Consider the following 17,614-nt stretch of genomic DNA (forward strand, 5'->3'; position numbering starts at 1 on the left):
AAAAATGTATATAAAGGAATCTAATTAACCATGTTTAGAAGAATAAATACATGTTTTTATTTAAATTAAAAAAAAATTCACCTGTAATCAAATTTTCGCCATTCAGCAAAAATAGAAAAACAGCTGTTAGCGCTACTTCTCTAGCTGATATAACAAGCTAAAGATGATGCACCTGTTATTTTAAATACAGATTGATATAAAGATAATATCAAGATGTCTTCCTGTTTTACTGATAGTATGTTTTTATTTTTAGAAGTGAGCACAACCTCTGGAAACTGTCTGACAGATTGTGTAAGACTGACTACATCCCTGTGTCAACCTGATGTGCTGTCTAAAGATGTGCCTGTTTACAGATGAACTGTGTGCAATGTCAAGACACTTTAAAAAAAAAATTAAAAATCTAATATTAGTGGGCCGATAATATGGTCGACCTCCAAGTTTAAATATGAGCGATTTGGCAGCTCCTTGTGTGAATGTGCATGTTGATGTGTGTGTATACTGGTTTATGAAGCCTTTCTAGAACCTTCTTTGGTACATCTACTAACCTTCTGAGGACTGATGGACCTTATGGGACCAAAGCTCGAGCCTAATAAACTGAACCCCATTTTTCAGGGTAAAGAGCTAGGTTTAGAGCAGGGGTCCCAGGTCCTGGAGGGCCGGCATCCTGCATGTTTTAGTTCTCTCCCTGGTTGCACCAACAACCTTTTCAGCAAGTCAATGTTCTTCTTAGGCCTTCTAATGAGCCATCATTTGATCCAGGTGGGTTAAACCAGAGAGAGAACTAAAACATGCAGGATGCCGGCTCTCGAGGATCAATTTTGGGCACCCCTGGTTTAGAGGTATGACGTGAATCAAGTTTAGGTTAATCTTAGAAATATACTGTTAGTGTTAGATATAAATGCATTTATTAAAATGAATGGAAATCAATACAAAGTCCTAAGTGTTGTTGGGACGCTTATCCAGGGTTGCACGTGCACTCATGCACATACAGCTGTATTTCACACATAGTATGTTTCATTTATGCACAGAGAGCTTTTGGAGGGATGAAACTTGACCTTGCATGTTTCACTTTCAAACAAAAGGCTTTCTGTAAAAGTGAAACTTAAGCTGACACCATGATACCATGACATTCCTTAGCTGACGTAGTTCATCAGACGACCAGTAAGGCGTGTCTTAGATATAAAGAATGGATCGTCCGTTTTTGATCAGATGCTGTTTACTCCCGGTGTATTCACGTCACAACAAATTAGCCTGTGAGGGTAAGCGTCTCTTTCTTTTTAGCGCTAAAAAGAATAAAATAAGTAAAGTCTGATTATTTGTGTCGGCTGATTTTCTGCACGTGTGCTCACATGTTTTTGGTCCGTCCCGGTGATTTTTTAAAATCCAAACAGTGTGTAATCAGAAATGCATTTTTTCAGACAGATCACAACAAAACAGAACTCATAACTATAAAGTAAGCTATAAAGAATATCAATAATAATGAGTTGTTAGCATGTGATGATAACCACAAATCATAGAGTAACAGTCTTCAGTCAGAGGCTTCTTCAGATTTGTTGTAAGACTGACTGCTGCCGGAGATTCTTCCTGCCTCCAGCAATATTATATCATTTATGTGACAGCTTACATCAGTTATAAAATCCTGGAGATGGATGTTTTCTTCCTGTAACAAATCCGACCGCAGCCAATTTTACAGAAACATGGTGGAAAAAAAGACTAAAGTCAAAAAGCTAATTTTTTTCCTGTGGAACAACTTCCTGGAGCCTCCATAGTCTGAGTCTGTTTTAATCAGGCCAGGAACCAGCTGGAGGATGATAGTCATAGTGGCCTACTGCAATCTTTGCTGACTCAAGCTCAGTCCCATTTTACCTGAAAGCCATGCTGGGTTCCACAACACCAGAACCGCTCTTATCTCTGCATGCAGGGCAGAGTGGCTTTCAAGTGAAGAGGCCAATGAGTAGGAACTGTACAGAATAGACAGATAGCTGCTAGAAGCCAATAAAAGTACTGTTTCTCTGCAGAGAAGGGGGGGCAATATCGGGTCAAGGAAAAAACAAATGTAAGAATGTGTGTGTATGAATGTATTTACTTTCAACAGATGCCTATTGGATCCCATTATTAAATGTTGTATAGGGATTTTTGCTGCAGTTTAATAAATGTTCTGTATGAAGATTACTTTAGTTTTAGAATGATTTGAGGTACAAAGTCGGGTCAAACTCTGAAAGTCTGTGTTTACGAGAAGAATAAAACAAGAATCTTCAGTGTTAACATTGAAATTTTAAACCTAAAAAAAGAGAAATCTAACACGTTTGACCTTGACTATACATGACAGCAGCATACAAGAGGGGTAATCTCATCTTTAAGCCAAGCTTTGCACAGAGATTATGTTAAACACAGCATCTTTAAGCCATTTTTTTATTAGAAGCATATTTTCGGTGGTAGTAAACAGCATGTGTTTAATTACTGTCTGTATGACAAGAGGCACCATAGGGTTTCTTTAATTTAGCCTATTTATCCGATGTTTATAATATTGCTACAAAACACCATAAAAAAGTGACACGACTGTTTTCATAATGGCTCCCCAACTCTACCTGTCTCACTCTGTCTTTAAACTCCTCTTCTCTTCTTAATGAAACACATCATAGGGAAAGAAAACAAGAAAGAGGAAAAAATGAAAAAGGAAAGAAAAAATAAGACGAAAAGAGAGCAAGAAAGAAAGAAAAAAAAATAGAGGATGTAGGCAAAAAAGAACTCCAATATAAAATCATTAAGATGCTTTCTAAAACATTTATAATGGCAAGGATACAGACGGATAAAAACAGTAAGAAAGATAAAACTAAGTTCACATGAGGGCGCAGGCAGGCATCCTTGTAAGCGTCCATGAAAACAAAACAGTGACAAAAAGTGTCCAATTAAAGGGATTACCGCTCATACAGATGGTGTGAGCAGACAGAAAGAGTCAGCCGTGTTAGAGAGATCAGCTGGAGGAGTCTGTGAATCAAAGGCAGTAGAGATCCTCACCTATCTTTTATTTTATTTTTTTGCCATCACAAGTTTAGCATACATGGAGGGGCCATGTGATTTATCATCATCATAAGGATATTTTTTTTTTTTTTTTTGGTTAAGGACTACCTTTCTTCTCCGTGCTGAGGGAGCGCAGCAGCTTCTCCTGCTGGTCCATACGCTGCAGGAGGGTTTCCTGCTCCGAGTCGCGGCTCTGCTTGAGAGCTTTCAGCTCGTCTCTGGTCTGCTGGTGCTGCTTCCTCAGGCGCCGCTCCTTCACGTCGCGCTCTCGCACTTCCTCGCTCAGCCAGCGCAGCTTGGTCTGGTTGGGTTCATGCATAGCGTGCAAGGAAAATGAAAAATGCGTACACTGAAACTGCTGTTCTGGGTTGGTTTGTGCGTTGGTGATACTGGTGGGCATTTATCGTATTGTATCGTATTGTTTATCGTTTATCGTGATACTTGTCATGATAAGAATTTGGATTTATAGTGGAGATAAATTTCATTTAATGACTTTTCAAATCAACCAAAATTGTCCATACCGTCGGGATTCTTAGTTTTACTAATTTTCTCAACTGTTTGTTCAATGAAAGCATCAATAAATATAAAAAATATGAGTAAACTGCGACCAGTTTAGTGATACAAATCTCACTTCATTAAATAACTGGTGTCCTAAAGAAGCACTTTACAAATGGGAATGTTTTTCAAGAGCAGTATTTGATGCACAGCAGAGTATTTAAATGCCTTGCACAGCACCTGATAAGTAGTATTTCAAAAGAGCAGAAGAAATCTTATGTTTTCTGAACAATAACAATATTTGTTGTTTATCTGTTGCTAAGAGATGAGAGCATTTTCTTGTAACTAAGTGCCACGAAGTAAACATCTGACTTTTACTTGTGCAAAACTTGCCAACTGTAAATTTATTGTGTCTAACCACATAAGCAGTATTTCAAAAGAGTTTATGTTTTGTAAACAGTAATATCAATTGTTATTAATTTGATGTTAAGAGATGAGCGATTTTTACTAGTAACAAACGAAGTACGAATGTATAAATCAGATTTCTACTTTTGTGTTGAATGTTTCATAATATATTTACCACCAAGGACAAAAACCCCCCCAAAAAATTCCACTTTTTTGTCAAATTCACCAACTGCATAGTTCTTGTTAAGTACTAGTGTAGGATAATTTGTATTTCAAAAGAGCAGAAGAAATCTCAATGTTTTTTTTGAACAATAACAATATTTGTTGTTAATCTGTTGCTAAGAGATAAGCGCATTTTCTGGTAGCCATTTTAAATGGTGCATTCACACCAAACAAGTTAACGGCGTCAAAAACGCATCCGATGCGTCAAGCTTGACTCGTGTGAATGCAGACAGTTGATATTTTGCTCTATAACTAGCGTTTCGGGCATCTGGTTTACGTTCAAAATCTATATGGAGGCACGTCAAGGGAGGTCAGATGCATCAGTGGTAGCCATGGTTTTCCGTTGGACGCTCTTGACACTTCAAACGCTCAAAACGGTTCAAATCTCGCCACGCTGGACACTTGAAACGTACCACAACGGTCCTCGACACGCCTCAACATAGACATTGAATGTAAACCAGATGCGCTAGACACTCAAAGTGCTTTTGGTGTGAACGCACCATTACTTTTGCAAAATTTACCAACTATAAATTTCGCAGATAAGCATATTTCAAAAGAGCTTATGTTTTATTAATAATAATATTACTTATTAATTTTGTGTTAAGAGAGGAGTCTTTTTTTCTGGTAACGAACTGCCACTAAGTATAAATCAGATTTTAACTTTTGTGTTGAATGTCTGCTTTATTATATATTTACCACCAATGATAAAAATAAACAAATAAAAAAAAACAAAAAAAACATTACTTTTCTGCAAAATTCACCAAATGCACAGATCATGTTAAGTATTCAGTAGTATAAAAAAGTAGTATTTCAAAAGAGCAGAAGAAATCCGAGGTTTTTTTGAACAATAACAATATTTGTTATTAATCTGTTGCTAAGAGATGAGCGCATTTTCTGGTTACTAAGTGCCACAAAGTAAACGTGATTTTTACTTTTGCTAAATTAAAAATCATTAACATTAACGCAAACATTTTGCTAGCCTTTTCCCTAAATTAAGTGTCTCAGCTATTGTTAAAATTTATGATCCATGTTTAGCATACTAAATGGAGGAAGTCATTGTAAGACACCATGCTAGTGAAGCCCTACATGCCACTGGCAGCATTTAGGCTAACATTAGCCATCCATCTATCCATTTTCTGTACGCACTTGTCCTTTAAAGGGGCCGACAGGGGTGCTGGTGTCTATCTCCAGATAACATTCCAGCCTGTCGCAGGGCAGCTAACATTAGCATTTTGGCTAATTTTAGCTTCTACACTAATTTTAGCAAACTGAATGGAGTAGGTCCATGTTACACAACATGCTTGTGACTCTCCACATGTACATTGTGGCTTACTTTACCATTGATGCTAATTCTAACATCAGAACGTTGGGTTCCAAACGACGGGAAACACTTTGGAAGGCCCTGTTTAAATTTCTTCAGAAATCTTCTAGTTGGTTTTTATCGTCACCTTTCTTATCATAATAGTGCCAGAAAATATTGTGATAAAACTTTAAGACCATGTTGCCCAACCTTAATCAATTATGCTGACAATAAACAGAATAAAAGAAATTGCCACATTTTTCATGTAGCCACTTAAGGCGATTTGACGCAGTAATAAAGTCACATTTAACTCGAATGATTCCATTCTTTTTTAAATAAAAAAAATAAATAAACATTTTATTTTATAAAGTGCAATAACATAGCATTCCTTTAGTGTACATTTAATTATTTGTAGCAAGGGATGTATTTTTTGCAAAAAAAAAACAAAACTTGAACTATTTAGTGAAAAGCTTGGCCTTTTCTGCTAAAAAAAAAAAAAAAAAAAAAAAAAAAAAATCACACTAAAATATTGCACCTGATACCTGTGAGTTTTACAAAGCAATCAGACTAGTTGGAACATTTTTACATACAGTGCACATGTAACCCTCTTGTTTCTCTCTGTTACATACACAGTCGCAACACGTGGGGAACATATACAGACAGTAGCAGTGGGTTAATTAGACGAATGATCACACCGATTTTATGCATGATAATTAGCATCAACACTTCACTGGGCTTTTTTTTTTTTTCTTCTTCACATCTTTCCTGTGTTTTCAGCCTAATTAGAAACCAATATTTTTAACCGTCCTCTCTCCCATTTCTGCTTTGGGTGAAACTACACGGCAGTGTGCTTTAGTTTGACACGAGCTTTGTGACAAAGCATTATGTCCACCAAAATAACCATAAGAAGGACCGACGGTGGAGAGAGTTTTGATATGGGAAATAGAGTGTAGAGAAATTTTCTATTTTTTTTTTTGTTTAAGAGGCAGTAACATAAACACTATAACGGTTGGAAAAGTTAATCCTCAGTTGACCAATCAAAAAACAACAAACCTTTTTCACTTTCTCGAACATCTATTCTGAGGCTAATTCGTGTTTCATAGTTCCAGAAATCCATAAAGAAAGAATAAAAGCAGTAGATGCCATTTCCAGTGTTTTCACGAAAGACAGTTTGAGCAAAACTAAATTTATCACTACCTTATTTTATGCTGGAACCAGCACATCTTCATATTTTAAAATAACATGTATCAGTTTACTTAAAGTCTTTTATTTGCTAGATTTTTTTTATTCCATAAATGGTCATCATTAAGGATTATTAAGTAAGCTTTTGATCAATTTATTCACCACTTCTGAAATATGGACAAGGCCAGTCAAGGCGGGTTTATTTATATGTCATCATTGATATAAAAGGCCGTCCAAAGGATATATCCCAACTTAACCTAGAGCTCAGTTTTACATCAAAATTTTAAAAATTTATTGTAGAATAAATGCAGATTAGGAATAATACATCTGCACTGACATGGGTATCTGTAGTTTATTGTTTATTTCCCAGTCTTAAAACAGTGTAAGAATACTTGTAGTAACTGTAAATATTGGCTATCGGCCATGACACCAACAATAATATTGGATAGTCAAAATTTTCATATCGGTGCATATCTAATAAAAACTTTTTGAGCACAGTATTTAAACTTTGTTTATAAAATATAATTTTAAGTTCTATGTTTGACATTTCAGACCCATCTACGAACCACAAGTCCAATTCAATTTGAATTTAAAGTTGTAGGGACCAAAAAACTAAGTAACATGGCCTTTTTTCTAAATTTTGGATTGTGTACGCATTTAGTCCCACACCAAAAGACTAACAGCTAAAATGTTCAAATGAAGTTCTGATAAGGAAAATAAAAGATAAAGCAACTTAACACAAACCAATGTGAAAAACCACCAAATTTATCAAGTGTTATTTCTTTCTTTTTTTCCCGTAAGAAAATGGAAGAAGAATATATTCATTCTTTTATTTATCCGTTCCTGTTTGTTGGTCGGTTTGATTTGATCTCTTCTGTATATGTGCATATGTCTGCACAAATTGGCGTGTTATAGACCAGTTTTTGTTGTAAGCTACAAGTACACTGCTACCTATGTCAATTCCACTGCCTTTCCTTTGTACCTCACTTTAAAGCAGAAATACACTTGGGGAAAGGTTCTGTGCAAAACATACCTAAACACAAATGATACAGAAACATCTGCATCATTGCGTGAGTTCTGACAAAACTTGCATACCTTTGTCTCAGCAAGCCAAAGATGCGGATCCTTCACTAATTCGGGTCTCTGGGAGATCGCCTGTCAAACGAGAACAAAAACAAATGCAAATATGAGCTGGAGTGTAACCTGCAGAATCCTGCTGCCCATTCTGAAGTCTGAATATTAGGGAAGTTTCAGCACGGACCAAGAGATATCTAAAGAGAAACTACCAGTTACAAAACATAAAGAGGAAAAAAACAAAAGATGGGCAGACAAACCAGATAGAGATGTCGAAACCCTTAACCTCAGTGAGAAGCTCCTGCCAACTTAAATTGCAGTACATGTGTTTAACAGCGTATGACACTATACACACACACTGGTGCACACACACCTTTGAATAGAGGTGTGTGTGTGATAAAAATGAGCTCAGGGACTGTGTTTCAGTCATCTTGGACAGGCTTGACAGCATCAGTGATGCAAACTGACTGCCAACTCTTAATGAGTGCTGACATTCACACGCACACACACAGAAAACAATACACAGATAAGCAAAACTGTGACGCTCGATGGAGAGCATCTGTCCATCAATGCTCAGATGAGCCAGCTGTGCGGGTTACCAGCCCACTCCATGTTTCATCACCTCTGTTGCATGAAACAGCAAACACATGTTCACATTGGTACATAAGAGAATAATACAAAACCCATTTTTTTCCAAAAGCTTTCCCTGTGTGGTGTGTGCAGACATTTTAACACACTACAGTGTTTAAAAAAAAGGAATAAAGAAGGAAAGATTTCAGAGGGACACTTTGTCCAGAGGAAAAAGGATAGGTGCTCTAGCACCACCTAGTGTCTATGTGTGCATGTCACTGTAAAAGAGCAATAGAGCAATTCTCTCTACAATAAAACAATGAGTTCATTAAGTTGTCTATTTTAATTTTTAGTAGCTCCAAAAGGTGTGGGATGTGTCAACTGTGGAAAAACAAAAATTAAAGGGGCAGTGTCATGTATTTTCCAGCCAAATAGTGGAATTATTTAGCACAATCAAATAACTATGTTAACTTAAGTTGTTATAAAAATGGTATATACATCAAATATGACTTAAAAGAAAATTGACTTTATAGCACAATCCTGTAGTAGTCTGCCATAAACTCAAGTGATATGTTATAAATCATTTCCACTTCACCAAAACTGAGAGGGTGGTGCGTAATGTGGACAGTAGAGGCAGCGTATACTCCAAGCTAGTTAGCATGTTTCGCCTAAAAAATAAAAAATAAAAAAATAAAGACGATGCTTAAGTTAAACAACTCAGCTTTAGTTTAAAAAACAAACAAAAAAATCATTTTTGTTTTGTTTCACGTAGTTCACAACTGCCACTGATACTGTAGCCTGACTTACTCAGGGGCTAATAAGATAACTTTCCTTTCCTTTAACTTTAAATTCTTGAAACACGTTTTGCAAATCACCCACGTGTCGCTTAGCGGGCAGCCTAGTAACTTTCCAACTACCCAAAAATACAAAAGTTTAGTCTTTCTCTGCTGCAGGAAACATACTGATTCACACCCTCTCTACATCACAAATGTACACACACATGCATGCACTCAATGTTCCATCTGCTCCATAATAAACACCACACACACTAAATAAATACATGATCAGGAGCTGGAGGAAAAGTTATTGGGCAACTTGGAGCTTCTCTTTTTAAGCTACTTTTTAACTGCTAAATTGTGGTCAAATAATTAGATAATGCCCGTCTATGATTCTTTTCTAGAAACAAGAACAAACAGACTGTATTTGAGAGCTAGAGTGTTAGTCAAAACTCATTATATTGCATTCCAAGAACATAAATGAAAGAAGAGGAGTAAAGATGTTTAGTAGTAAAATTAGAATCATTGGTAATTTATGAAGAAATCTCATGGCTCTATGTCTACATGTGCCTGATATTTTACTGTGCGTGCAACTTTCCGTCGCCTTTAGAAACCTGGGAACTAAATCAGTATAAAGTGTGGGCACCTACTACAAATTTTGCAATCAAAGTTTTAACTCTATAATTACTGTATTCCAGCATTTATTGCATTATTGCAAATATTTCAACGATGATTATGTTCATGATATTTTAAGCAACCTGAGGCAAAGCTGCAATATTCTGCTATACAAAACAAAATTTGTTGCAACATTTTAAAACTTTGGGAAATCCCGATAAGAAACTATAAATAATTCTGGAATCTCAACCTTGTCACTGAGTGACTGTACACTGCATGGCAGATATTACTCTTAACAGAAGCTTCAATTGAGACCTTTAGTTGAAATTTATTTAAAATCAAAGACATACAAATACTGACATTAACTGACTAATTTTTATCTGCTCAAACTGAAAGCGGCAACAACGGATAGAATGCTCCTTTCACCTTCCAAAGACATTTGCAAATGTTTTATTTTCATAGGTTAAAAAAAATAAAATAAAATGAGTAATACAAACAAAAGCCCAAGTTCAAACCTGTAAAAAGAGGTACAAAGTTGGTGCCACTAAAGCGGCAATATGTAAAATAGAAACATATCCCTCAAGGTTGTGTTGAAACCATCTCTTTATCACAAAAATAAAACCATAAATCTCCTCAGGGTGCAATGGATGAAAAAAAAACAACAACACACAACCAGAGAATCATTGGCAAAATATATATAAAAAAAACAAAACAACACACCTTCTAGTTGTAAACACACTTTTGTGACAAGGTGTTTATGCACACTGAACAGGATAAACAGCAGACATTTCTTGAACCCCCCCTCTGTCCTGAGTTGTACCAAACAACAATGCTGTTGCACATGTTCAAAGATCCTTCAACCCCCTACCCCGCCTCCGACTGTCATTCGAAAGCAGGCGAGATGAATTCCTTAAGGTTCTCTGCTTTGGCGTCTCAAAGCGCGGCACCGCCGTGCAAAGGTCTCCATATCTGGGAGAGCGCGGCGACACGCCGGAGCATGTGACCGCGTGGGAGGAGGATGAGACACGTCTCGCTCCTCTTAACTTTTTCCTCCAACCATCAAAGTCTGTTTGGCTCGGCGGCAGACAAAAAAGGAGGCGAAACTGCTGAAAAATGTAACAAGGAGGCAGGGAGTTGAAAGTGCTGTCTGTGGGCTTGAAGTGGGGAGGGGGGGAGGGGAGAAATATTGCCACTACTTCTTTTTCTTTTTTTTTTTTATGTTATTAAAACGGAACCGCCGTGGAATAGGAGGCTTTGCCACCTCTAATTTAAATATATGTCTGCCTGGTTTATGTCTCTTTCAGAGTGTGAGGAAGAGTGTGGTGGTTTGTTTTTTGTTTTTTTGGAAGCCATATGTTTGTTTCACCTCCCACTGGGAAAATGGAAAGAGACGGGAACGCTGAGATAGAAGCAGATGGAGGGAAACGCTCAGACTAACAAGGCAGCGGAGATGACAAACAAGGAAGTTTTCAACGAGATCTCCACTTTGGTATTTCTCTTTGCTAATCATCTGACAAAAGAAGACAGTAGAAGTGAAAGAGAACAGTCGCGAAGAAAGGATATGCAAGAAAGAAAAGGTGCGTGAAGTTAAATGTTGCAATGCCTTAGAAGAATATTCAAACCTTACATCTTGTCAAGTTACAATCACAGCCTTTAATGTATTGCGATTGGACTGTTTGGAATGAGACTGAAGGGAAAGCCTCTGTCATTTGTCCCATTATGTCCAGATTTGTTGACCAGCAAGATAAAAAGTTATCAATGTCTCATTCAACTTATTCTTACCCTGGAGTTATCATGTCTGACTTTGTCCTTGTTGAGCTTGTTGTTTGATTTGGTGTTTTTTGCTTTGACACGCCACTTAAAACCTGTCATGGGCTGAAAAATTGTCAAGAGTGTACTCTAGAGTTTAGATTGGGCCTAGAAAAATTCTACCCGACCCGGCCTGAGCCAGTAGACATTTTTGTCTGAGTCTGGTCCACCCAAATAAGTTTAACCTTCCTGTGGTAAAGTCTTGAATGAAACAGACTCCGTGTACACGTTTACAAGGTTTTTTTTATGTTTGTATGTGGTTTTGGGAACTGACGATCTGACTGGACGGTATGTGGCCATGCTGCATTCCTCATGAGTCGCACTAAGACCACAGGAGGGTTAATTATAGACCTGAACCCGAAGTGAACCCGGCATATTATTGTTATTTTAGCGCTTTCGATTTTAAGACCACCATTTAAGTAAGCAGAGTAACGTTTCCCATTTTTATCTTTTGCTTAAACTATCTATTCCTCTCTTTACAGTACAATAAGTAGATCAACACAACTTTACATCACGGATTCCCGTTTGGGTTTCTCTGTCCTGTTTGTATTGTAGGCTTATTAAATGCAAACAGAAGTCCGAGCCATCAAGCAAATAACTCTGGTCCAACCCTTGCATTCATTGTCCATTCAAGTGTACTTGTAAATTTTCGATTTAAAGGGCCAGATACAAGGTTGCTCATCTTTTAATAAGTTAAAATACAAGGCAACAGTCTGTCTTGACTATAGGATAGATTAGAAACCATTGAAGAAAAACATAAAAAAAAAATATTGAGATTTAAAAGTTAACAACCAAAAACGGATGTTTCTATTAACTCAGAAAAGTTTTTTCTTGACAAACAAAATAATCTACGATTAATCCCTCATCAGCAATCCCGTACTAAATTCCCACTTCTTTCCTAGTTCACATTTGGTGACTTGCCAGCTGTTCAACGTGTCATCGTAGTCAAAATGACCAAGGTGGAGGCTGTACAAGGAAAAAAAATCTACTCCCAATAAACCCTTTTACTGGTAATAATACCCCTCATTAAGTTGATCACTACTAAGTTTGACTTCTTTTCAACATGATGGATGAGCAGTGAGGCAAGGTGTTGGCTGTCAGACTGCATCACCACTGGACCAGAGCGAGAAATCTATAAGCAGATAAAACAGGCTGCCTTCATCAGGGCTGGGACACTAGGAGCAACAATCTAAGAGTGTGTGTGATATGTAAACATGATGTTAGCTGCTAAATCAATGATAATGTCTTTAATTAGTAAAAACAATAAAATGCAGCCTTATTGCTACATATCAAGGCTGGCACAAGTAGTAATCTGTGATTAATCTTTGAATCAATATTTAATTTTGCAAACAAGGTTTTTTTTCTTCCTTTTGTTTATTTTCTTAAAAATTTTAATTATTACTGCAGTTTTTGTTTGCCGTGTGCTAGCAGAATCCCCCAGCCGCAGTCAGCACATTTAGTTGAGTGTGCGTTTTGCAACAGTCAGTCGTGTTCATTTACTTGTCAGAGCATTAATGTTATATCAAGCATGGCAGAGAAAGTGCATGATTCATTATTAAATGACCACAGATATAAAAATTCCTGAAGGCCAAGAGTCTTAAGCATAGCAGTGCTGTAAATTAGGCGATGAAACTCAGCAGGTCTGGATGCTTCGTCAGGTTTAGTCGTGAACCAGAAGTGATGTGTGTGAATTGACATCTAGGGGGAATTGATGGGCTGACAGCGAAGACAGAAAATAAATAATACTGATTTCTCCAGTGCACTTAACACAATTCATCCTGATCTGTTACATCAGAAACTCCAGAAGACGCCTCAACAATTCCCCAGCTCTCAGTCTCCATAACAACCATTAGACGCTACCTCGATGCTAACAGGTTGTTTGTGAGTGAAAACTGCCCTTTTTGTCCAATAAGGAGACTAAAGCTACATTCACAAAGCAGGTCTTGATGCTCAATTCCAATCTTTTGCTCAAATTGTATATATATATATATATATAATTTTTTTTTGCATAGTTCTTGATGCTACTAATTTAATGCGACCGACATGTAAACTCGATTAAAATCTTGATTTATCATTACACTTTAGGTTTGATGCATAAAAAAACTAAACTGACACTATGATCAGAAATGTTATTTTCGCTATTTTCTCTGCTGCTTGTTCCACTAGACCATCAATAAATATCAGTCAGTTTGAAAATATGATTAAATGCAGTTACTGTGTGCAATTTAGTGATATAAATCACACTTTTTTTTTTTAAGTAGATGACAAATGTGAATGTTTTTTAAGAACAATGTTTGCACAATATTTGTTAAAAATCTCATCAATAAAAGTGATGTGATGATGTGCCATGGAGACACAACCATGCAAGTAGGTAATAAACAGTTTTTTAAAATCCTAATCATTGTCGTTATCACAATAGCGCCACAAAACATTGTGACAAAATTCTAAGTCGCCCATCCCTGCTTCAGCCATCGTTTAGGCTCGTATTTTCGGCTTCAGACTTCTTATGGCGAAATATGGCGCACATTTCGTATCAATGATGTAAAAATCGTACAAAATCTGACACGACTGTTCAGACTAAAGAGGCTTTGAAAAGTTTGAAACATATCCAATTTAGCACCGCATATGAAAATAGCTCAAATCTGATTTTTTTTTTCTGGTGAAAAGATTGGAATTGGGCCGATACGGCTCAAATGGAAAAGTCAATACTTAAGAAAGAAGAAAAAAAATCTGATCTTGCTTGCAGTTAAACTTCTTGTATTAAAAAAAACACTCCAGATGTGTCTGGAGTGAAAATAAAAATGCACACTTTTAAGTATGGTGGAGGACCTGTGATGCTCTGGGCATCTTTCTCTTCCTAAGACCTTAGAAACATTGTTAAAGTCCCTGACACCATAAACTCTTTAAGACAACAGAATGTTTTAAATAAAACTGAAGCCTGATCTTTCAAGAGAATCCACATATCTGGTCAAATTAACACAGAAATCATTCAGTTCAACCCACTACCCAGACCTTAAACTTGTATGTATGAAAAAAAAAAAAACTGTAAGAAGTCTTAGGAAAAGAATAATATAACCTAGAGAATGTGGAAAGAGACATCCATTGTGATATGAAGCTACAGGATTTATTTTAGGGCTGTTTACACATCTTTAACAAAGGGTGCCAAAACTGAAGGAGTGTGTTACATTTCAACAGGACGTTGAGTCCAGCAATTAAGGACTCGACCCAACAAAGCAAGCTTATGTGATTATCAGATCAGAAAATAACTTGAAACGCCACCTGGGAGTAATTAAATGAGTCCACATATTTTCACAGTTACGGTTTTGGCCATCTAACCAAAGATACACAAGAGGCATAATCAAACCTTTATATGGGAATTTCTCTCATCCGTGTCCAAAGTAACTCCACCTCCCCCACTTCACCCTCCAGAAGATTTTCCTGCGTTCTCAAACAGAACGATGCCTGTTAGGAAATTCTAATGAACTACACTGCAGGAATGGATTGCAAATCAGGACACAGGGTGCCTCAAACCAAGTGAACCAACTTGTATTATATTATTTAATAATAAAAGAATTTCCTGAACACTGAGCAATAATAATAATAGATCAGCATGAGGGGTCAAGCTACTAGTTTGCTTGTTTGTGTTTTATCTCTGGTTGATTTCAAAAGGATTTCTATGAGGTATTCAAATAAAATTGGTGGCTTGTAGGTATTTTTAAATTTAGCCTTCAAAGTACAAAAAACAAAAAACTAAAACCAGTACCTGCAGTTTCTCTTGTCCGTTCCTCGCCAGGCTCCGGCAGACTGCATCCAGTTCCTCCCCGAGAGAAGTGAGGACCGTTTCTCGGTCTGCTTCCATCGTCACAATCTTCTTCTCCAGCCTCAAAAGCTCAGGCTCGGAAACCCGTCTCTGCTCATCATCGCTCACCTGATTAGGACGGCAGAGTCGAGTTTGTTCATTAGAAATCAGCAATAGCTTTGTTCATCGTCAGCATTCTTAATATTATTTGCGTTTTTAAAGAGCTGGAGAAGTGGAGGGAAAATGGGTTTCAAATATTTTCAGTCAGAGAAAATGCGGAGTGTATTTGTGTTCGGGATGGGGCTGAAACGATTCCTCGAGTGATTCGAGTACCTCGGTTATTAAAATTCCTCGAGGAAAATGCATCTGCCTCGAAGATTCGCTAAATTATATTTTATTATTTAGCTCACCGTGTTCCGGGTGGGTTATTACTCGTGTTGCACAGAGCTCTCACTTCTGCCTGAGGTGTTGACAAAAGCTAAGTGTTAGCTGCGTAACGTCCAGTTTTCAAGTTCGGCCTGGGAGAATTTTATTGACTGATGATAATGTCTGGGTCTTTGTCGTTTTTTCGGGGGACCAATAAGCATCCTTAAAATGTAAATGAAAGGGATAGTGATTAATCCAGACACCAGCGTCTTTATGCTACAATTATTTGAGATATGCTCACTCTACTAAGGTAATCTCCATTCCACTTACTGTGAGACTACTAGCACCAATTAACTGGACCTCTGTTGAATTAGGTCAGTCACTGTAAATGGAGGAAATATTTGTACAATCACTTATTTTTATTTGTTACTATTTTGTAGAAATCAGTTTTTATTTTGAAATAAAAGAGGGGGGGGTTTGTGGTATTTTTTTTCACCAAACTATGTTTGTCAGGAATTATTTGTAAAAGTAATAGAAGGGTGAAACATTCAAGGAGGTGAATAACTGAAATCTTGAGGTTCCAATGTTTAAAAAGAGAGAGTCAAACATATAGCGGTGTTCTTTATGTCTGGGTAGTATCGCCAATATTTCAGGGTTTCTTCCAGGATAAAACCAATCAATATGTCACAGGACAGAAACCTCAGTGAACAGCGCCGCTGTGGGAATACGAATCATTATCTCTATGGCGAGATAATAACCCTCCCATGTTTCATGAATAGGAACCGAGTCTTCTGCACAAGTCAAATTACAAATCAATACACGTCTGCCCAGGAAAAATCCACATGCAACTTATCAGGTCTGTGTCGAGGAGATGAGCTGGCATCAATACTTTATGAAAAGGCCTAAAGTCACACTGATAAATAGGATTTTTTTTAGCAATAGCTGGGATAATATGATAATATAATCCAAACAGATATAGAAGGAAGTGAAAGGAATAAAGAAGGCCAAGATATACATGTTTGTTTTCAATATGATGCATTAAGCCGGTGATGTTTGAAGTCAGTCCTGCATGTTTTTAGGCTGCACTAAACAGATACTGTTGTAAAATAAAATGGCCTCCATTCACAGACACAAACCCCAAATCCCAACGAGGCAAGCTTGGCTTACTTTGTCTTTCAGTTCCTGCTTGAGTTGCTGGTATTTTCTTTGCAGAAGAGAATGTGCGTTGTTTTTAGTGTGCAGCTGCGCCACCAGCTTATCACACTCATCCTTCATCCTGTCCAACTTGATGTGCAGCGCCACGCGCACCTCCTTGTCTGACGCTGCGTTCGCCTGCAAGAGGACGGGAAGGGACGGGTTTTCAGAGCCGCCGTGTACAAACGGGTAATCATTTCAGCTCATCGCAATCAAGCTAGTGGGATTTTGCAGGTCAAAAAAGGCCAAAACAGAAACACGACGTGGTTTAGAAAGTAGTCGTGCATCAATGAGCTTATTTATGTTCTGTCAAGTCACAACTGATCTGTTGATTATTTTCTGGATTAACCAACTGATTGGACATCAAAAGATGCTTAATAGATTTTCTTTCAACAGAATTTGAAATGAGTGAAGCTAAAACTTTTATCTATAAGTTCTAGGTAGAAAGTATGTACAAAGCTTTTTTAAAATCTAAAATGTAAAAAAAAAAAAAAATTATATATACATATTTTTTTTACTGCTAAGGCAAAATTACAACTCTGAATATGTTGTTCTTTCAGTAATTGGCCTTTTCTTTATCTGTATACTCCAGCTAGCGATTAATCAATTACTAAGTTAGTGAACGATTATTTCAGTAATCGATTCATCATGATTAATCATTTCAGTCCTTATGCTGAAGTCATATTCTTGACCTCAACGCAACAGAACTCTTTTAGGGATCGGTTAAAGCTGAAACCTATCCAACATCAGTGTTTGACCTCACAATTCCTCTTCTGGAAGAATTTC

The 17,614-nt window shown here is 37.1% G+C and overlaps 1 protein-coding gene across 2 annotated transcripts in view; it reads right to left on the bottom strand.

Moving 5' to 3' along the window:
* Positions 1-17,614, bottom strand: part of cep128 (centrosomal protein 128) — a 54,078-nt gene that overhangs the window by 11,943 nt on the left and 24,521 nt on the right. The window contains exons 16-19 of one of the 2 annotated variants that reach the window (XM_044106678.1): positions 16,802-16,966; positions 15,233-15,397; positions 7,721-7,780; positions 3,130-3,322 (exon numbers count right to left, since the gene is read on the bottom strand). In XM_044106678.1, coding sequence (XP_043962613.1) covers positions 3,130-3,322; positions 7,721-7,780; positions 15,233-15,397; positions 16,802-16,966 — 583 coding nt within the window. The remainder of the gene's footprint in view (positions 1-3,129; positions 3,323-7,720; positions 7,781-15,232; positions 15,398-16,801; positions 16,967-17,614) is intronic. The other variant, XM_044106679.1, reaches the window with a different exon arrangement.

The sequence above is a fragment of the Gambusia affinis genome, linkage group LG22 (genome assembly GCF_019740435.1).
Source record: "Gambusia affinis linkage group LG22, SWU_Gaff_1.0, whole genome shotgun sequence".
NCBI classification, from domain to species: Eukaryota; Metazoa; Chordata; class Actinopteri; order Cyprinodontiformes; family Poeciliidae; genus Gambusia; species Gambusia affinis.